The sequence below is a fragment of the Prinia subflava genome (assembly GCF_021018805.1).
Source record: "Prinia subflava isolate CZ2003 ecotype Zambia chromosome W unlocalized genomic scaffold, Cam_Psub_1.2 scaffold_22_NEW, whole genome shotgun sequence".
Lineage (NCBI taxonomy): Eukaryota > Metazoa > Chordata > Aves > Passeriformes > Cisticolidae > Prinia > Prinia subflava.
The window spans coordinates 2,560,545-2,582,286 of NW_026960606.1; the positions used below are offsets into that span (position 1 = coordinate 2,560,545).

General features: G+C 46.2%; 1 protein-coding gene across 1 annotated transcript in view; it reads right to left on the reverse strand.

Annotated features, from left to right (window-relative positions):
• The window catches only part of LOC134564855 (ubiquitin-conjugating enzyme E2 R2-like), a 207,942-nt gene that overhangs the window by 9,584 nt on the left and 176,616 nt on the right, over window positions 1–21,742 (reverse strand). Inside the window, exon 3 of the mRNA XM_063424103.1 lies at window positions 9,027–9,124. Within this exon, the coding sequence (XP_063280173.1) occupies window positions 9,027–9,124 (98 nt within the window). The remainder of the gene's footprint in view (window positions 1–9,026; window positions 9,125–21,742) is intronic.

Below are 21,742 nucleotides of genomic sequence, written 5' to 3' on the forward strand. Positions count from 1 at the left end.
CATGCCTTTACGGGTCTATGCTTGCCTATAGTTAAGCAATGTTATTAAGAAACATAAGATATGATTGCTATAGTTATTATTGGTTAAACGAGCAGCTATTTTTAGTTACAGCTGAAAAGGTATATATACTAAAGCTTTGTGATCAATAAACTGACTTTTTGCATCCAAGCAATCAGTCCTGTCTCTTTGACTGTTGTCAGGAATATAGCTAGAAAGCAGGACTCAGAGTACTGCTGAACTTGTGACAGATTTGGACATTCTGAACTTGGTAGGCCAAAAGCCATGGAAGATTCAGAGATTTGAGGGAGGTAGGAAAGGAACATTGTGTTTTGTTTTTAGGTAGCCATGTAAAACTGCACCTGCAAAGACTGTAGTTAAGCATATTGATAAGAAACATGAACAATGTGGTTATTGCTTGGCAGTAGAATATTCTATTCAAAGCTGTAAGGCTATATAAGATGAGCCCTGTAAGTCAATAAATCAACTTCTTGCATCCAAGCAATGAGTCCCGTTTCTTCAATCACCTGACAACAGTGTGCTCATCAGCTGCCATATAACTTTGGTTTAAGTGTTTACAGTGCTGTTGTCTTCAGAGTGAGTGCCTGTCCTGGTTTAGGAATGGTATTCCCCAATTTAGTAATCCCACTAAAAAGACCATGACCTGCAGTTGGCTCCCCTCCCCCCTCTGATGGGAGGCACAAAAGATCACGGGTTGAGATAAAAACAATTTACTGGAAACAGCAATGAGATTAGAAAACAACAATAACAGCAACAACATAAATAACAAAAGTGTACAAAAGGAAGGGTGATTCACATGCAAAAATGCTCACCATGGATCCTGGGCAACAATGAACAAATGGCAGGTGGGTTCCCCCTCCTGCCACACCACAGTTTTCTCCACTGGAAGCCCTACCTTCTCAGAAGCCAGAGACTGCCCTGTCTCCACCCCTGGCAATGATGTGAGGTGGTATAAAATAACCTCCTAGCTGCGTCCACACAGGTCAAGGCTCCACTCCCTCATGGCTACTGCAAAAAAATTAACTCTGTCCTGACTGGAACCAGGACAGTCCCTCTACACCCCTTTATCAGCAGAGGAGAGAAGCCAGTAGAGGCTCAAGGAATCAGAACTGTGAACTGCCTTATTCTCTCCATATATCAACAAGAGTATCAGATTTAGGCTCTAGTGAAAGTACTGTCACATCTGAACAGTTTCTGCAAACATCTCAATGCACTAAAGCAGCCAAAAAAAAGCCAACAAAAATAGTTATTCTCAGAAAACAAAGCAATAGTAAGATGAGGCATCACATATCAGCACAAGATAGAGATGTACCAACATCTTGAATATTGTGCTGAATTCTGGTCTGGGCACCTCAAAAGACAGAGTGAGGTCAGGCAAGACAGGGAGAAAGGCAACTAAAATTTCTCAAAGAGCCTGTCTTAGGTTATGTAACGAAAACAAAAGTGTATTCTATTTCATCTGTAGAAAGCAGTTAGGAGATGGCTTCTTTTTTTCTCATTATCTCTTGTAACTGGGGGGGGGGGGGTGTTGGATGCCTTCTGATAATGGCCCATCTGTTCAAACCAGATGGGGCAGTGTTTCTTATCTCTTTCAACAACCTCGTCCACCCTCCAAGGGATATCTTCTGTTAATGGGCCATTAAGGCTCACCAATGACATGACACACTACATCATCCCATTGTGAAATGCAGCACCCAGTGGGGAGGAGCCAACCAATCCCTACTGTCTTGGGTTGAAAAATGTAGCCAAACGTGTATTCTATTTTCATCTGTTGAAACCAGTTGGGAGATATTGTTCTTTATCTCTTGTAAGTCTAGAGGGGGAAGAGGACAGATGCCTTCTGTTAATGGGACACCTGATAACACCAGATAAGGCAGTGCCTTCTTATCTCTTCCTCCACCCATTCTCCTCTGAGGGACATCACCTGTGAATGGGCCATTTAAGGCCTCTCACATGACTGATAACATTACTTCATTCCATTGTGAGATGCTCCACTCAGTGGGAGGAGCCAGAGCCTTTCCACCAGCATAAAACCAACAATCCCAAACACCAATTTAGCCAGTTTTCCACTGAATTCTCAGAGGAAGACCGGACCCGTCTCGCCAGCACTGGACCCTTTTTTTCTACAGGACCATCTCTACTTTACAGAACATCTGTTACTCCAGGAAGACTTACTTGGACTGCTTCCAACACCCTGACCAACAGGGTGTCAGGTCGTATCTCTGACTCTGTCAGAGTTTTCTAGGAGTTTTGTTTGTTTGCTTGTTTGGGTTTTTTTTTGTTTTTGTTTTACTGCATTTGCATTGTTAATAGTCCTCATAAAGAAGTGTTATTCCTATTCCCATATTTTTGCCTGAAAGCTGCTAATTGCAAAATTATAATAATTTGGAGGGAGGGGTTTTTACATTCTCCATTCCAAGAGAAATTCCAGTTTCCCCTGACAGGTATTTTGTAGAATTGCATTTTGTTGAAATGGTATGCTCTGGCTCACCCCTGGAAGGTGTATGGTTTGTCCCAAGTCTGTGGCCTCCCCTGCAGTGTCGTGTGTCTGTGACCTCATTGGCCTGAAGATCTGTCTGCACCCACTTTGAATCTCTCTGTTAAGGGTGCAAACGGAGAGGACTCGCTCTCTTTGTCCTGGAGGCTTCCAGAGGCTCTGCTCTTCTCCCCTTCCCTCTCCCCTTCCCCCTCTCCCTTAGTAATCATGTTGCATTCCCGCTGTCGAACTCCAAATAAATCCTCACCTCATCAGCACCTCACCAGCTGTCTAAAGTCTCCTTGCCTGCCTGCATGCAAATACCAACGAACCTAGGGCCCAGGGGGCTCCCGGGGAACCTTTCCTGGGCACCCCCCCCAAATCTAAACTACAACAAATGGTGACCAATGTGGGGCAAGTCCAACAATGACCCTGAGACAAAGATGGACCACTGCACCGCCAGCACAGCGCAGAACCCCGCGGAACACCACTTCAACGCCGTCTCCAGCGGAGTGGCTGTCTGAGGCCGCAGTTGAGGCCCCGGGTGGCCCCTCCCCCACCGTGCATAGACCCCACGAGCCACCATGCTGCCATCCCACCACCGCCAGCCAGTGCCACACAGGCCCGAATCCCGGCCCCTTGGGGCTCTGGCCCCCGGTGGCGTGGCTGCGGCGGCACAGCCCAGGCACGGCGAGGCTCCGGCTCGAGCCCCGGCGCAGCCGGACCTCCGCCCCCGGGCGGGCCCGAGACCGGGCGCAGCGCGGCTCCGTTCCAGCTGCTGCACGCGTGGTCCCCGGCACCCAGAGAAGCCATGCGGAGCACACCCGGCCCACCACCCGCAGCACCGTTGCCGCAGTGACGGGGCCGAGACAGCCCTCCCCTTGCCCGGCAGTGGCGGCAGGAAGGGCCCCGCAGACCGTTCAGCCCGAGCAGCCAACGCCCTGGACAGCAGCAAAAGGAACCCAAGCCTGTCTGTTTCAGCAAGAGAGCCATCAAAGAAGAAAAAAGCAGTCTTCAGCTTTGCCGAAGCCCCGCACCTCCCAAAACTTGGTTTTTGTAAATTCTGTAACCTCCTTCCTTACCCCTACTCCCTCTTCCCCTCACTGCTCCTTCTCCCTAACCCCCCTTCCCTAAACAAACCCCCGACAGTTCACCCCGTCCTGCTAAGCCTGGCACAGCATGGTGGCCGCCAGGTGCGCTGTAGCCGCATGACCAACATGGCCACGTGCCTCCCCTCCAGCTCCTAGTTCCCACCTTCTGCTTTCCAAGTCCCACAGAGTAAGCTAAAAAACAAAAACCCAAAGCTAAGGTAAATTTGTAATACCAGTTTTACAGCCTTGTATAATTGTTAATTCTACTTTATGATCTCCTTTCTGTGTTATTCTGCCCCTGTCCCTCCTGTCTCTCCTCACCCCAAAATGCCTGAGACCCCCCCTTGCTGTTCTGGCCAAACAGCAAGGTGATCCAAACCCCTATTTCTCTAACCCTAAAACCCAAAACCTGTTGTTTCTCCATTTCCTTCCCATCCCCATGAAGTAGTTTTACAATTATGCCTTTCTAGTTTTTCTGTGTGTTCATGTTGCAGATTGTCCTGCTTTCAGTTTTAGAAAGCAGAGACTTGTTCAGGTCACAAGGGTAAATCCATGGGAAGCAGTTTTTAAATTGTTTTCTTGAATAGCACTATTCAGTAGTAGACTACTGAGTCAGGATCGCTTTTGGGTTTATGCTGTCCTCAGTAGGTTCTGAGGGTGACTGATAACCTGAAATGGTGTCTGCGAAAGTATTTTGGAAAAAAAAAAAAAAAAAAAAAAAAGGTAAAAATAACAACATTTTTTTGTTTGTTTTGTTTTCTTTTGGTGACCTAAAACTGGGGGTCTTCTGTTAGGTCTCCGACACTTCTGGTGCAAGTATGGACGAAAAAAATCCCCAATGGGTACTTATGGACGTATATAAACAATTGCATGCAGAGTGTCGCTCCTTTGGTTGAACCAGTTGGAAAGTGAAAGGAATAATTTGGCTCAGATCCATGGGTGAGAATCTGAGGCCTTGTGTGGAGCTTGGGGAACTCCAAGTGTTTTCCTGTCCCTAGAGTGGGAGCAGAAGTCAGCGCCATAGCCTAGAACTGGGGGCTGTGGTGGTCTGAAAAGCCAGTTGGAAAAGGCTAGACACCATTAGGCCAGTCACGCTGAAAAGGCTAAAAAAAATTTAATTTGTTTAAATCTTGCAATATGAACCCACATAACTCGTTTATTGCAATTACATAGTCAAATAAACTGTTCACAGTATAACATAATCCTTACTGCAATTGTATTTGTTCTTATGCTGCAAAACTGTGTAATTACTGCTTCATTTTTAAATTGTTGTCATATGTCATATTTCTCTTCTCACATTTTAACGAAAAAAGGGTGAATTTGTGGAATTGCATTTTGTTGAAATGGTATGCTCTGGCTCACCCCTGGAAGGTGTATGGTTTGTCCCAAGTCTGTGGCCTCCCCTGCAGTGTCATGTGTCTGTGACCTCATTGGCCTGAAGATCTGTCTGCACCCACTTTGAATCTCTCTGTTAAGGGTGCAAACGGAGAGGACTCGCTCTCTTTGTCCTGGAGGCTTCCAGAGGCTCTGCTCTTCTCCCCTTCCCTCTCCCCTTCCCCCTCTCCCCCTCCTTCCCCCTCTCCCTTAGTAACCATGTTGCCTTCCCAGGGTCGAACTCCAAATAAATCCTCACCTCATCAGCACCTCACCAGCTGTCTAGAGTCTCCTTGCCTGCCTGCATGCAAATACCAACGAACCTAGGGCCCGGGGGGCTCCCCAGGAATCTTTCCTGGGGACCCCCCCTAAACCTAAATTACAGCAGTATCTGTCTTTCCAAACCAAGACAGAGCCTCAACTCCTAAGCCCTGCCACCCCTTCCTCAGCTTTATGGGACATAAGAAAAGCAATTCTTTCTGCCATACAGATCACAGTTGCATTCTTTCACCTCTTGCTGGATGTTTGCTATATTTACTTATGCCACCCTCATCTAGCTCCAAGTGATGGGAAAGTTCATATTGACTATATTTAAAACAATTAATGAGCATGGTTGAAACCATTAGGTGTAGAGATGTGCAGGTGCTCTCAAAGTTGAAGAATGACATTCCTCACTCCAGACACTTCAACCACAGTCATCTGTAGTAGGTGGATTTACAAAATTCAGCAGCTGAAGAGAAGCCCTAGGTTACACAGGCAGCAGGCTAACAGGGAAGGGTAAGTTTTATTTCTGCTTGCTGATACAGCTGAGGAAATGTTTTCTCTCCAAATATCAGTTAAGACCAGCATGTTCCAAGAGTAAGCACCAAAAACTGCACCATGGTAAGGGAAAGCAGAAATCAGAGAACTAGTACCATAAGAAGTTTCATGTCAATCTTTAGGGCTGTATATTGGGAAATACTCAAAATGTGTGTCCTAACCATATCAGATGTATGAAAAAACCAGTTTGATAGCCCTCTGAGAAGAGGGGCAAGTGAACATAGCTTAGCAACATAACAAAATAGTATTTAAGCCTATTTTTCCTTTTTAAAAATCTGAACTAGAACATGTATTTCGTACAGATGGATTGGATAACCTTTACCTTAAGCTCTAAGGATCAGATTCCCAATCCTTCATGACTTCATGCAGCTAAGAGACACTATTTCTCTTGGGCCTTTTTAACCTTCAAGTAGCATGCTCCAGGAGGAACATCAGTTGTTATATTTTGCTGACTGCTACAATTCCTAGTCTCCTGCTATGTTAGCTCTAGTTCAGCACTTTGCAGTGTATGTTACAATCATATTTCAACGGTCAAAAATAAATTGAATCCTCCTTGCTAGATCTTTGCTTTGAAAGAGTCTCTTTTCAAATTAATTTTGTGAAGCCAAGTTAGATGAAAGCGGAGTTAAACTGTCAGACAATCCTTTTCAAATCACTGTATTCCCTCAGGTGTCCTGAGATCCTTACCTGGATTTACCAATAAATAACAGATTTCAAGTTGAGAAACCAATGTCTAATAAAACTGGGAGCAAGAATTATTTTCATATGATAAAAATCTAGAGGCAATTATTTTAACTGTATTTGAATAATAAATCAGATTAAAATGTTAGAACAGGAAGTACCTTACTGTGGGAACCCTGAAAGTCCTCATGGAAACCTCCAGGCTTTGCCCTGGAAAGATCTACCATAGAGTTTTCCCTGCCTTAGCTGAAAGAAAAAACCTCCCCCATGGTATTCTGCAGCACTACTGCCAATCTACCTTAGATTGCTTCCCCCATTGGCCAGTTGACCCTGCCAACCCCAATTGTTCATCCCTCATCCCCCCTAAAGGTTTGCTGCCCTTTGCCTTGCCCTTTGTACCACCCCTGTGCCCTCAGACCATTGGCTCTTGACCCTTACTTAACCACCGAGCACCACATGGTCTGGGTCTTTTGTCCCTGATCCCTTCAGCATGGTGAACATAATAAACCCTTGCTAGAATTCATCACACAGAAGGCCCTTCCTGTCTTTCCTCTGCTGAGCTATCTGTGGTGTGAGTGTGCATGGACTTCAAATGACTGTTCTCATTGCCTTATTCCGAGCGGCTTCTGAAGGAGACACTTTGAAGAAGGTTGCAGCATTTCCACCATCCCACCATGCTGCAACACCTTACTTCAGGTTTTTTTCACTACATCACTTACTACTCCAGCTGCACAGGTGAACTGCTACTTAATATGAGTTTTATCAGTTCTTTATTGGCAGTGTCTTGTAATGAGAATGAAATTCAGCTGGTGTGTAAAAAGAAAAAACAAAGGACAGGTCAGCCCCAAATGCCTCTAATACTTAGTGATCCTTTGGGTCTTTGTGCTGGTTTGAAAGTAAAACCAGTGACAGACTCCAAGTCAGAAATACAATTTAATAGAAGAGAAAAAAAAAAGTAAAATAAAAAAAAGTTTAAAAAAAGTAAAATAAAATAAAATAAATAAAAGCAATAGCACAAAAGACCACTGACAGAGTCAGAATACAACCTGACACCCTGTTAGTTAGGGTGATGGTAGCAGTCCAGATGAAGCGGTCTTGTTGAAGCAGTGATCCTGTAGAAAGGTCTGGTAGCTCTTGTCCTCTGGGAATCCAGTGGGTAAGGCCTCCTCTGTTGTCCCAAATCCCAGATTATATCCAGGTGGGAATGCTTGGCTCCTCCCCCTGGGCAGAGCATCTCACAATGGGCTGATATCATTCTGTGAGTCATGCAGTGGGTCCTTGATTGCCCATTAAACAGAGATAGCTCCCAGAGGGAGTTACCTATGAGTCATGCAGCAAGGCATTGATGGCCCATTAACAGAAGATAGTCTGGAGGGAGGGGGCAAGGGAAACACTGCCCCACCTGGTTCCAACACCTCATGAAGATGGTGATAGAATACACACTTTGGGCACATCTTACATTGTAACCTAGGACACCATCTTTTTGTCAGGAAGAAAGCTACCTGGCTAACTGCTAAAGATATCACACTGCAGGACAGGAGACACATAAATACTGTAAGGCAAACAGCAGGCAGGATTATGAACAAAATTACTCCTACTGGGCACAAATACCCCCAAAATGTTCTTTTCCACTAGTGGTATCTTGGAAGAGTTTGAAAACCCTAACTATAGTGAATCGCGATTTTAAAGAGTTAAGATTTTACCTAAGGGTTAGAAGCAATTTATATTGATCAAGATGTAAGTTAGATAAGCAAATGGTAGGTTAATGATTATTAGATGCTTAAGCTAGACCTAATTGTTATATTGTTTGCCACTATGAGCTTGTTTATAGAAGGAAGTGGAGTAAGTGAACTGCTATAAGAACAGACTGAAACCAGTGAGAACAATGGACAGCACCTGGACTTTATATCAATCAATCACAAAGCAGGGGGGCTTGGATTGTGCCAGAGGGTCACAGAGACCTGATGAAGACTTTCCTGACTTCATCCTTTGAGACCACTGACCCAATTTGAGACCACCAACCCAATTCAAGAGAAGAATTGCGTATGTGTGAAGGACTAATAGCCTCATTTTAATACAGAACGGGGATGGGAGGTGCTGGGGTTATGCATACGTATAGTAAGATCTTGGGAAATAAATAGAGGGAAAAGAACCTTGTTCGGGGCAGTCACACCTTTTGGAGATGACACCCATGCTGCCCACCCAGTGAATAAACATACCACTTTCTATCTTTGATTAGTTAGAGGGTCTTCGTCCGTGATCATATCAATTTTTAATGGCTCAGTAGGATAACAATGACCAGGGAAGGGCAGAAAATTTGAAATAAGTTGCTTTAGGAGCATGAAACCCTGTGAACAGGACAGAATTCTCTACATTGTTAGTCCATCATCAGGACACCTCAGCATCAGCACTTCAGACAATTTGATAAGTGATTCCCACCCAGTTAAGGACCTAAAGCTCCCAAAGTCTTGAATTCTGTTCCAAAACTTTCCAAACACAGGCCTTAGTCTTGGAGAGAGATCACAGGCCTTTGAGGTCACTGTTGTACATCACAGATTCACAGTTACCTGACATTTTGTGTAGGGTTCCACCTCTCGGAGGGCAGCTCTCCACTTTGTGGGTCATCTACAGGTGGGTGAAGAATTGAAATACATACATCTCCATTCTGCAAAACAGAAACAAAAGTTCAGAAGAGCATGGCTTGAGGCAGAGATTTGATAACACAACCAGGCCAGCTGACCCAAAAGGACCAAAGGGATATTCCATACCATATGGCATCAACTCAGATATAAAAGCTAAAGGAAGGAAGAAGAAGAGGGGTATCACCGTGGAGGCCTAGCCAGAAAACAGACTGGGGACACAGATCTGGGTGCAACAGAGCAGCAGGGCAGAAGACCCGGTTTATTTACAAAAACCTACTTTTATACTTTTCCTATGAGGCCTGTGGATTGGAGGAAGGAATTCCCACCTCCCCACCACATTGGTTAAGGGGACTGTCACACAGTCTTGTTTGTCCCAGCAGGGAATGTAAAAACAATGGCTATGTTTATAGAACACAGCTGATGTTTACATTAAAAGAGCGTGAGAAGGTACGGACTTCTCCTTTAATATGAACGCTCAGCCAAACCAGGAAAAACTCATGGCAACAGAGGGGCATTTGTTATTTGCAATGTTTGCCTTCTGGAGTAACTGCTACACGTGTTGAAGTCCTGCTTCCTGGGAATTGGCTGGACATCACTCACTGATGAGAAGTAGAGAATAAAATCCTTTTTTGTTCCCCTTTGTATGTGTGCAGTCTTTTGCTTTTGCTTTAGTAAACTGCCTTATTTCAACCTATGAGTCATTTTCCATCTTATTTTTTCTTCCCTGCCATCTGGGAAGGGGGAATGATAGAGTGGCTTGGTAGGCACCTGGCATCCAGCCCAGGTCAACTCACCAGTCCTTTTTGGTGGCAAACAAAGGCAGTTATATATATTGCATGTTATAGTAGCTATTAAGTAGCAAGCTCCTGTGTGAGACATGGAGATTGTTAGCTGTCACAGAGGACATGAAAAGAACTGCACGAGGACACGCTGGTGAGCAAAGCAGGAAAAGGGGTGAGTTCATTTACAAAACTCAGTTTTATGCATTTCCTATGGTGCCCATGGATTGGAGGATGGAATTCCACCTCTCAAACCACATTGGACAAACCAACTGTCAATCACCTTTCTCCTCCCACCTAAAATATGTAAACAATGACAGTTAGCAAAACATGGCCAGTGTTTATAGTACAAAGTATGATAAAGTAAAAATTCTGACTCCAATATGAAGAACAATACAGAAGGCTTAGAAAAGTCTTCAAGACCAGGGCAACAGTCAGCTGCACTGTTTATCTCTTTATTTCGCTGCGTTTGGGAACATGGTTATACAAATGACGGCTGTGTGCTTTGCCATGGCATTGATGGCCTTGCTGTGCTGGGGGAGTTATCGCTTGAAGAAGATGAGGAAATAGATCTCCCAGCATGGATTTGGGAGGGGCAGGTCCTGCCTGACCAACCAGATCTCCTTTTACAACCAGGTGAACCACCTGGTGGATGAGGGGAAGGCTGTGCATGTTGTCTACCTGGACTTCAGCAAAGCCTTTGACACTGTCTCCCACAGCATACTCCTGGAAAAGCTGGCAGCCCATGGCTTGGACAGGAGCACTCTTTGCTGGGTTAAGAACTGGCTGGATGGCCGGGCCCAGAAAGTGGTAGGGAATGGTGCTGCATCCAGTTGGCAGCCAGTCACTAGTGGTGTTATCCAGGGATCAGTGTTGGACATAGTCCTGTCTAATATCTTTATTGATGATCTGGTTTAGGGGATCAAGTCTACCATTAGCAAATTTACACATGACACCAGGTTGGGGGGAGTCAGTCTGTTGGAAGGTAGGAGAGCTCTGCAGAGGGACCTGGACAGGCTGGATAGATGGGCCGAATCCAACAATATGAGGCTTAATAAGACCAAGTACTGAGTCCTGCTCTTTGGTCACAACAACCCCATGCAGAACTACAGGTTGGGGACAGAGTGGCTGGACAGTGGCAAGGCAGACTGGGACATGGAGGTACTAATTGACAGCAGGCCGAAGATGAGACAGAAGTGTGCCCACTTGGCCAAGAAGGCAAATGGCATCCTGGCCTGTATCAGGGATAGTGTGGCCAGCAAGACTAGGGAAGTGATTCTTTCCCTGTACTTGGCACTGGTTAGTCTGCACCTTGAATACTGTGTCCAGTTCTGGGACCCTTAATTTTGGAAAGATGTTGAGATGCTGGAGCATGTCCACAGAAGGGCAACAAGGCTGGTGGAAGGGTCTAGCACACAAGTCCTATGAGGAGCGACTAAGGGAGGTGGGGTTGTTTAGCCTAGAGAAAAGGAGGCTCAGGGGAGACCTTATCATTCTCTACAACTATCTGAAAGGAGGCTATACCCAGATGAGGGTTGGGGTCTGCTACCAGGCAACTAGTGACAGGACAAGAGGACACAGTCTTAAGCCATGCCAAGGGGAGTTTAGGCTAGATATTAGAAAAAAATTCTTCACAGAAAGAGTGGTTCAGCATTGGAATGGGCTGCCCAGGGATGTGGTGATGCCTTAGGATTTAGCTTTTACAGTTTTCAGATTCTGTACTGCTTCAGTGTATAACTCTAAAACTCCATAGCCTGTCAGCTACTGTTCTCCCATTTTATTCGGACAAAACAATTCCTTTCTAGACCTGAAACTCAAGGACACCTTACTGTCTCAGGCCCTGAAAAATATAAACACAAGTGAGTTGGGGGGAGGAGCAAACTGGGGGTATATGACTTCATGACTTGAAGTTGTAATTGGAGGATTAATCCCTGATATGTAAATGGACCAAACTTATATCTGTATGAAAAACTCGTGGCCATCGTCCATCTTGGATGTAGCCTCTTAGAGACTTCTGACTGCCCAAGGTATACCTACTGAAGGCCTTTAATAAATACCCGCTTTTATTCTCTTAATCTTGTGTAGCCTCTGTTCCAGGTAGCCATTCCAAGGCATCAGTGGAGTCATCATCCCTGGAGGTGTTTAAGAGAAGACTGGCACTTAGTGCCATGGTACATTGAAAAATGTAACCAAACGTGTATTCTATTTTCATCTGTTGAAACCAGTTGGGAGATATTGTTCTTTATCTTTTGTAACTCTAGAGGGGGAAGAGGACAGATGCCTTCTGTTAATGGGACACCTGATAACACCAGATAAGGCAGTGCCTTCTTATCTCTTCCTCCACCCATTCTCCTCTGAGGGACATCACCTGTGAATGGGTCATTTAAGGCCTCTCACATGACTGATAACATTACTTCATTCCATTGTGAGATGCTCCACTCAGTGGGAGGAGCCAGAGCCTTTCCACCAGCATAAAACCAACAATCCCAAACACCAATTTAGCCAGTTTTCCACTGAATTCTCAGAGGAAGACCGGACCCGTCTCGCCCGTCTCTCCCTTTTTTTCTACAGGACCATCTCTACTTTACAGAACATCTGTTACTCCAGGAAGACTTACTTGGACTGCTTCCAACACCCTGACCAACAGGGTGTCAGGTTGTATCTCTGACTCTGTCAGAGTTTTCTAGGAGTTTTGTTTGTTTGCTTGTTTGGTTTTTTTTTTTTTTGTTCTACTGTTTTTTGGTTTTTTTTTAATATTCCTAGTAAAGAAGTGTTATTCCTATTCCCATATTTTTGCCTGAAAGCTGCTAATTGCAAAATTGTAATAATTTAGAGAGAAGGAGTTTTTACATTTTCCCTTCCCAGGGAAACTCCAGTTTTCCCTGACAGATACCTGTCTCTCCAAACCAAGACACATGGTCTACTTGAAAAGGTGGTGTTAGGTCACAGGTTGGACTTAATGATTCCAAAGGTCTTTTTCAACCAAGTTGATTCTGTATGATTCTGTGATTTCCATCTCCCTACCTTGGATTAATGTGGATAGCTTTATTATGTGTAGGCTCCTGAGGTCCTTGTTCATTGTTACATGATCTAATACCACTAAATAATACTTTTAGCATGTTATGGGGTTTGTGGAATCTGGTGTTGTCTTGATTTAAGGGAAAACAAATTTTGGATGATGCAACATTGAAATGTACCCTGAAGCACCTCATCGCTGGGTGGCAGGATTTGGGCCAGTTCCCAGGGTGGTTATCACCTCCCGTTGCCTGGGACTTTGCACCTGAACAGGTAATCTCCCCTGACAAACTGACCCGTCACCTGATAGAAGGGTGCCTTGCCCACCCCAATGAAAACCAGCAGCTTCTCAACCTGTACTGGGTCCTGGCCTGTGCTTATTGAGCCACAGTTCAGTACTCTCAGAAGACTGTAGTTGAGGCAGGAACCCAGACTGCTTTTGAGGACTGTTGTGGTTTGTTCTGTTGTCCCCCATTTACAATGGTTCCTCCCTAGTTATACCCTCCCTCTGAGGTGTCAGTTTCCCCTGGCCCTTCCCCTTGTTCCCAATGGTTCCATGCCAATCCTGCAAGTGTGCCTCCAACCTCCCTTGTCAATCCTTGTTGTTCTTGCCTCTCAGTCTAGAATGTTCTGTGTTCCTCGACAGATGATTGGTTATTGCTAGTTGTACCCTCCCCAGAATTCTTTCTATAGGTCCCTGTAATGTCTGTCAAATCTCTGTATCCTCCCCTATCCTTTCCCCATTGGTTGTGTACTTGTCCCCGCCTGTAAGACCGCCCCTGCTTAAAAGCCCGGGTTGGTCTTTGTTTGGGGTCTTCGGTCATTTTGTGTGCACTGGTTAACTTCCCTTCCCAGGGAATAAAAGCCTCTTGGATTTACAACCCGAGGACCCTCCTCTCATCCTTTGCCTCTCTGCCTTGTGCCATGTGTGTGTACCTTCCATGCTAGAGCTCTGGCTCTAAGCCGTCCTCTGGATCATCCTGCTTCTGGAGAGTGTCCCCTGCTGTGCACAGTGCTAGCAACTGAGCTGGACTGGGCTGAGTGACTCTGAGGAACTGCGTCAGCGGACACTGTGGCTGAGACAGGGACTCAAACAACAACTACAGTAATTGCCCCAGTAGTGAAAAAGTGGACAAAGAGAACAACACATACATACCATCAATTGGAAAGGGAGGAAGAGGAGGAAGAAGAATCAGGAAAGGAAGTGTCTGATCAAGAAGCCAGCCCTTCAACAAAGAAACTGGAGAATGGAGTGAGACAATTCAAACAGGAAACCAAAGTTTCTTGGTCCCTGACCTCATCAGAACTTCGAAACTTGTGAAAACATTACAGCCACTAGCCAGATGAGCGGGTTTCTGCCTGGCTGCTTTGATGCTGGGATAATGGGGCCGGCAGCCAGGACTTAGAAGGTCATGAAACCCAACAGCTGGGATCTCTTGCTAGAGATTGGGAAATTGAAAGAGGAATTGGAAAAGGGGCAGCAATTTGCGGCCTCTGGAGATGGCTCTTCTTAAGTGTGAGGGCAAGATATCCATTTAAAGATCTTGTGAATTCCCCAGGGAAGTGGGCCACTGCTGATGAAGGTGTCCAGTGCTTGAGAGAATTAGCAGTGCTGGAAGTCATCTATAGTGATCTAAAAAGTGACAGGGTCTCTAATGATCCAGAGGGTGTCCCTTGCACACTGGCCATGTGGAGGAAGGTGGTTCAAGGTACCCCTGCATCATATTCTAACAGCTTGGCAGCAATGTATTATCCACAAATAGATAGACCAGTTGTGGAGAGATCAGCTTTGTGGCTCAAAAACTTTGAAGAAAATCTTTGTACATCCTCATCCCTACAGGCCAGCCCCTCAGCTGTCAGGATCTGTCCAAGAGATTTGTCTTCTCCTGCCCCAGTCAGTGGGAAAGGAAGCCCCAGGCACATGCTGCATGGTGCACTCTGGTTTTTCCTTTTTGACCAGGAGTTGGACATAAAGTGGGATGATGAATCCACCTTTCAGCTGGAAGCCCATATATGTGAACTGAGAGGGAAGAGAGCTATTAAGAAGGGGTCCTTCAAAATGACTGTCAGTATAGTTGCTGCAGACACACAAGAAGGCAATCAGTGATCTCCCACATAAAAGAACTGAAATCATGTGCTTTGATCCTGATGAGGGGATTTCTGGTCTGGCATCACAAAGGTCAGACAGTAAACACTCCAGTGAGGAACATGAATGGAGGGTCCCTGCCTTCAGCCAGGAGGAAGAAATGGATGACCAGATATATCAGACTATGTGGATTCCATGGCCTGGCATGCCAGATACACAGAAGTATAATGCTTTGGTAGACATTAGTACACAATGTACACTGATGCCATCAGGGTATAGAGCCACAGAACCCATCTGGATCTCTGGAGTGACAGAGGGATGCCAATAATTGTCTGTATTAGAGGCTGAAGTGAGTGGGAAAAGCACTCCATTGTGACTGGTCCAGAAGCCCCTTTTATCTTTGGCATCAACTGCCTCAGGAGAGGGTACTTCAAGGATCCAAAAGGATACCGATGGGCTTTTGGTGTAGCCACTGTGAATACAGAGAACATCGGTTATCCACCCTGCCTGACCTCTCAGAAGATCCCTTCACTGTGGAAGTGCTGCGAGTTGAAGACAGGCAGGTACCAATTGCTGCTAGGACTGTTGCACTGGTGGCAATATCGCACCAGCTGAGACTCCCTAGCTCCCATCCATGATCTGAATCATCAACTGGGAAGCCAAGGAGTGATCAGCAGAACTCACTCACCTTTTAATAGTCCCATATGGCCAGTGAAAAAGTCTGATGGAGGGTGGAGGTTAACAGTAGACTATCGTGGCCTGACTGAAATAACACCATCACTGAGCGCTACTGCAGTAGACATGTTAGAGCCCCAATATGAACTGGAGTTGAAAGCAGTCAAGTGGTGTGCTGCAACTGACATTGCCAATGCATTTTCCTCAACTCCTTTGGCAGCAGAGTGGAGACCAGTTTGCTTTCATGTGGAGGGGTGTCACATACACCAAGAATCAACTGCCCCAGGGATGGAAACACAACCCTACCGTCTGTCATGGATGGATCCAGACTGCCCTGGAAATGGGTGATGCCCCCGAACATCTACAATATATCGACAACATAATTGTGTGGGGAAAGAAGGCAGAAGTAGTATTTGATAAGGGGAAAAGAATAATTTATATTCTTCTGAAAGCTGTTTGCCATAAAGAAAAGCAAGGTCAAGGGACTGTCATGGTTGGGGGGGGAGGTGAATTTTTCCAGGGAGATGTGGGCAGTCCAATCAGTGATCAGCTTTTCTGCTGGCACCTGGATTGGTCACTCGGAGGTTTGGACACGCCTCTGAGGACACAAAGAGTTAAAAGCAGGAGTCTGGGGAGCTCGGCCTCTTTTCAGATCCTGGTTTCAGCAGAGGGACGTGTGAGGCCTCCTTCCCCTGCCCGGCCACGAGGCTGGGTGGGGGAGGGGAAACACGTGGTCGGCTCAGGTAAGCCGGAGCCCCCGGGGGGGGGGGGGGGAGAAGAGAAGGGACAGGACTGGAACTGAGCTGCCCCGTCCAGGATGGAGGGGTGGAAAACTGTGGAAGTGCCTTCTGTGTGTGCTCACCCCCCTCCTCCCCCCCAAACTCCGGGAGAAAGTGCCCAGCCACGTGGGGGTTTGCGGAGCCTGGGAGTGCCTCCGCCTACAGCACCCTGCTGAGAAGAAACTGTTAACCCTTGCTTGGTAGAAAGAAACTTTTCTTAGACATTGATTCTCATGACTGGTGGTTTTCGGAGAGAAGGAAGCGGCCTGGGACCGAGATGATAAAGCATGATTGGAAGGAACTCGATGGAAGAATGAGAGGAGTAGCCTTGGAGCTGGACTTTTCTTGCATAATGTCAGCCATGGACTGAACTTGAGTCTCTTTTGAACATAAACTGCATTTTTGGGTGGATACAGCTGCCCTTGCTTTTGCTACAGTGACTGGCACTTGAAGAGTTGGAGCGAGCAGACAAGAGAGGGGGAGGGTGAGGTGGTGCCCTCTGCCCTCAGGGCAGACCTGCTCCTGGAACCCCGGCCCCTGGGTGAAAAGGGGAGAGCTCGGCATGCAGCATCCTTAAAAAGCCCTGTATGTAGTTTTGGCCTATGAGACAGCGGTGAGAGCGCTGGACATAGGAAAAAGAGAGTGTCACCTTAGCAGACTTCTCCCGGCGGTGCTATGGGTGACATGGAAACACATAAGGGGTGGACCCGTGTTTTCTGAGGAACAGTCTGTGGTGCGAGAGAGACTCCTCTCTCCCTTGCTGAATTGAAGATTAGTTTGTTTTTGAGTGGTGATTGTTTGATCTAAAACCCAAGGGTTGGTCTGTGAAGAGTGATGGGTGGGGAGGTAGAAACTGGGAGAAGAAATGTTCTAAGAAGTTTTTATTTCTGTCTCTGTGTGTGTTTAAGAGTATTTCTGTCCCTGTTCTTATGTAATTAATAAAGTTTTGGTGGGTTTTTTTTTTTGTTTTCAAGATTTAAGCCTGCTCTGCTCTGTTCCTGATCACATCCCACAGGAGTTGTTAGAGAAAAAACATATATTCATGGGTGCACTAACATCTGGCCAGTGCTAACCCATGACAGGGACCTGCACAGAAGATTAAGTTCTTGGGAATAAAATGGCAGGATGGACACCATCATGACCCTATGGATGTGGTAAACAAGATAGCAACTATGTCTCCACCAGCTAACAAGAACGAAGCACAAGCTTTCCTAGGCCTTGTAGGGTTCTGGAGAATGCACATTCCAGGTTATGGCTGGAAGACAAACCATTTTTGAGTGAGTCCTTGAACAGCAACAGGCCTTTGAGCAGATAAAACAGGGAATAGCTCATGCAGTAGCTCTTGGGCCTGTTCAGACAGGATCAGCCATGCAAAATATACTCTACACTGCAGCTGGGGAACATGGTCCCACCTGCAGCCTCTGGCAAAGAACATCAGGAGAAACCTGAGGTCGATCATTAGGGTTTTGGAGCTGGAGAGATCAGAAGCCCACTATACTCCAACGGAAAAAGAGATATTAGCAGCCTATGAGGGGATTTGAACTGCCTCAGAGGTTGTTGGGACAGAAGCGTGTCTCCTCTTAGCACTGCAGTTGCCCATGCTACACTGGATGTTCAGAATAAATAAACATCCCCTCAACACATCATACAACCAGCGCTACATGGAGTAAGTGTTGATGACATGATGAGGTCAACTGGGGAAAACTAATTGCCCGGGAATTCTGGAAGAGATTATAGACTGGCCAGAAGGCAGAGATTTTGGAACATTGCCTGAAAAGGTGACTTCTGCCCAAGAGGCACTACCATAAAATGAGTTACCAAACAACAAAAGACGCTTTGCACTATTTGCTGATGGATCCTGCTGTATGATAGGAAACTGCTGTGAGATGGATAGCTGCTGTGTGGAGTCCCACATGATGAGTTGTTGAGGCTGCTGAAGGGGAAGGAGTCAATTTGCAGAAGTGAAAGCCATCCAGTCAACCTTAGAGACTGTGGAACAAGAAAAGTAGCCTGTACTCTATACCAACTCCTGGATGGTGACTAATGCCCTATGGGGGTGGCTGCAGCAATGAAAAAAGACCAATTGACAATGCAGAGGTAAACCCATTTGGGCTGCTGCATTGTGGCAGGACATTGCTGCACAGGTAGAAAATATGGCTCTAAAGGTCCATAGATGCTGACATGCCCAAGTTGCACCACTGAAAAACACTGAAACAATGAACAGGTAGATAAGGCTGCCAAAATTGGAATAGTTCAAGTAGACTTAGACTGGGAATGGAAGGGTGAGCTATTTACAGCCTGATGAGCCCATGAAACATTGGGACATCTAGGAAGAGTTGCCACATACAGATGGGCTTGTGATTGAGGGGTGGACCTGACCATGGAGGCCATCACACAGTGTTATAGATGAGTAATGGGATGATTTGCTCTCGCAATTAAGAGATGAATATTGTGTATGTTAAGAGAAGTTTTACTGATGTACAGTTATGTTATTGTGATTTTTTTCTTTGGATGTCCTCTGTTCTGCCCATAGTCCCCTTTCCTCCCTCTGTATGGTTGCCAAGGGATGGCCTTAGTAGTTGGGACATGTGGAAAGAGGGTATGTACCTGTGCCCCTTGCATAGGGCATTTGGGAGGAGGGAAGGCTTGCTACTAGCATGACAAAACCTGACCTCCAATCAAGTTGCAAGAAAGTAGTCTCCACCAATGCACGGCGAAGAAGAGTTGACTGGCAGACTTTGGGAGGGGCCAGGGTTGGCTGATGCAACACCAAAGCGTATAAAAGATTCATTTTGTAAAGAAGCACATGGCAGGCAAGTCATGCACTCCCAGCACACTGTAATTTATTCAGTTCTTTGTTGTATTTTGTTAAGGTTTTTAATAAACCTTTGAAATTTTTAAAAGTGAGCGTTGTTTCTCTCACACAGGTTATTAAGAAATGTGAAATGTGCTGCAATTGAGCCAGCCAAGCAAGTAAAATTTCCTTGGAATAGAGGGCAGTGACTAGGTTTCTGATGTGTTGAGGCCTGGCAAATTGACTACATTGGATCACTGCCATGAATATGTCAAGGCAAGAGCTACATACCCATCTTGGTGGAGGTGCTGGGGGTTAGATTTGGTTTTGTTTTTTTTTTCCCTCTTCTCACAGAATTTTTTCCCATAAGTTTCCAAGAAGCCTTAATGACTACTTAGTCAGGACAAAAAGAGTGCTTGAGGGATATAGCAGCACGAAGCTACACCTATTGTTTTTGAGTCCCTGGGAGTGTCCCTCAGACGGGAGAGATGATTAGCTTTGGGGAAAGGCAAAAAGACAGATCTGGGGGAGGGGGAGGCACTCTTGCTCTCAGCGCCGAGGAGGACGGTCAGGCTGCCCTCTGCCTCTGCCTCGTCCTGGGAAAATCTATCGTCATCTGCTGTGTACCCGGGAATCCTGAACTCGCTTTCTCCAGCCTCTCCCCCCACCGCCGCTGCTTCTTCGGACCTTTGAGGCTCTCCTGCTACTCTGTAGCCCTGCACTGCCCAGCCCTGCCGGGACACCCCTGCTGTCCCAGCTGCCAGCGCAGACTTCATCTCATCCACCAGCCCGGGACTTTTTCCTTCCTTCCAGTTCGGCCTCTCGGAGTCCTGCAGGGGCACCCAGATCAAACTGCTCTGGGCTTTTGTAAAAGAAAGCCCTCAAGGTTCTTGGTTCTGTTTATTATTGATGCTGTAGTTGTTGTTTGTTTGTCGTTTTGTCATATATACTAGTAAAGAACTGTTATTCCTACCCCCATACCTCTGCCTGAAAGCTCCTTTAATTTTCCTTTTAATTGGAATAATTTGGAGGGAGGGGATTTGAATTCTCCATCTCTAGGGAGGTCCTGCCCCTTCCTAGCAGATATCTGTCTTTCAAACCAAGACAGATTATTGGCGCCCACTGTGGGGCTTGAGAGCATTGAGAGGAAAAGGAATAACAGTTCTTAAGTGACCTTGTGCACTGGGTATAGAAACCTCCCTAAATAGCATCATGTGGTCTAGCTTACCTTGGTTTGGGTGGCATGTGGTTGTGGCTGTGTTTCTCCCATTTGCAGGCCCTTATTTAAACATGGGCCCTATAACTAAGGCTACTGTGGCTGTTATCCAGTTTGCACTATGGGTTAATAAGGTGAGGAATTCATGGATTTTTAACTTCCTCTGGAAGGCAGGCACATGGATACATGGCTATCACACTCTAAGTGTTTGTTTGTGGGGTTACTTTAAAAATGGTACCTATTGTGAGGAAATGACACCAGGGGAAATTTTTTCCCAACCCTTTACTCAGCTCTTTGGGTCTATTCCACCAGTTTTTGAAGGGTTTAAATTCTCTCTGAATGCTAATGATATCATACAATGGCTAGTATTGCTCACAGGCCTATTCTATTTAATATTCCGAGATAAGGGGAGATTGGCCTGGATAACCACCCTGATACCTACCCCAGAGAATAAAGATACTACCCTAGAGACTGAGAGTGCTGCCATGGAGCCTGACACTGCCCTAGAGACTGGGGATGCTGCCCCACCACCTGACCCTGACATAAAGCCCACCTCAGGAATGAACCACCCAGATTGGGTGGGAGTTCTGGTGAAGGAGATGGGCAAGATGCTGAAGGAGCACACTTCCCTAGTGGTGGCCTCATTAGCCCCAGCTGCTGGCAAACCCTCCCCCTGCCCTGAAGAGGAAGAGTCTGAAGGTGCAGCAGTGGAACCCACAGACGTTACAACTGTCCAGGTTCCAGCTGAACCACAGGGGCAGTCACAGCCAGCAGCAGTTGCCCCTGTGGAAAGGAAGAAATATAAGGTGAAATCAGAGCACCCAAGTGATAAGGATAAAAAAGGAAGGCCCTCACAACCCACAGGGGAGCCAGAAGTTGAGATCATCACCGAGTCCCTGTCATATGAAAATCTCCGTACTCTGCAAAAAGATGTTGCACGACGGGGACGTGAGCCTTATACAGCCTGGTTACTTAGGGTCTGGGACCTTATGGGTAGAGGTGTGCAACTGGATGGTGGTGAGGCAAGGAATATGGGACCCTTGACCCAAGACTCAGGTGTGAATCAGGTATTTGTAAAAGAGCAAGGACCCCTTCACCTTTGGGACCGGCTTTTAATGAGTGTAAGGGAGAGGTTTGTCCACAGAGACAGAATGCAGGAGCACCACCTTAGCATGCGCTGGAAGACTGTTGAGGAAGGGATCCAACAGCTGAGAGAAGTGGCAATACTGGAGGTGGTTTTTGGGAGGGATGGACAGCATAACAATGACCCCGACAACGTCAGGTGCACAGGGCAAAT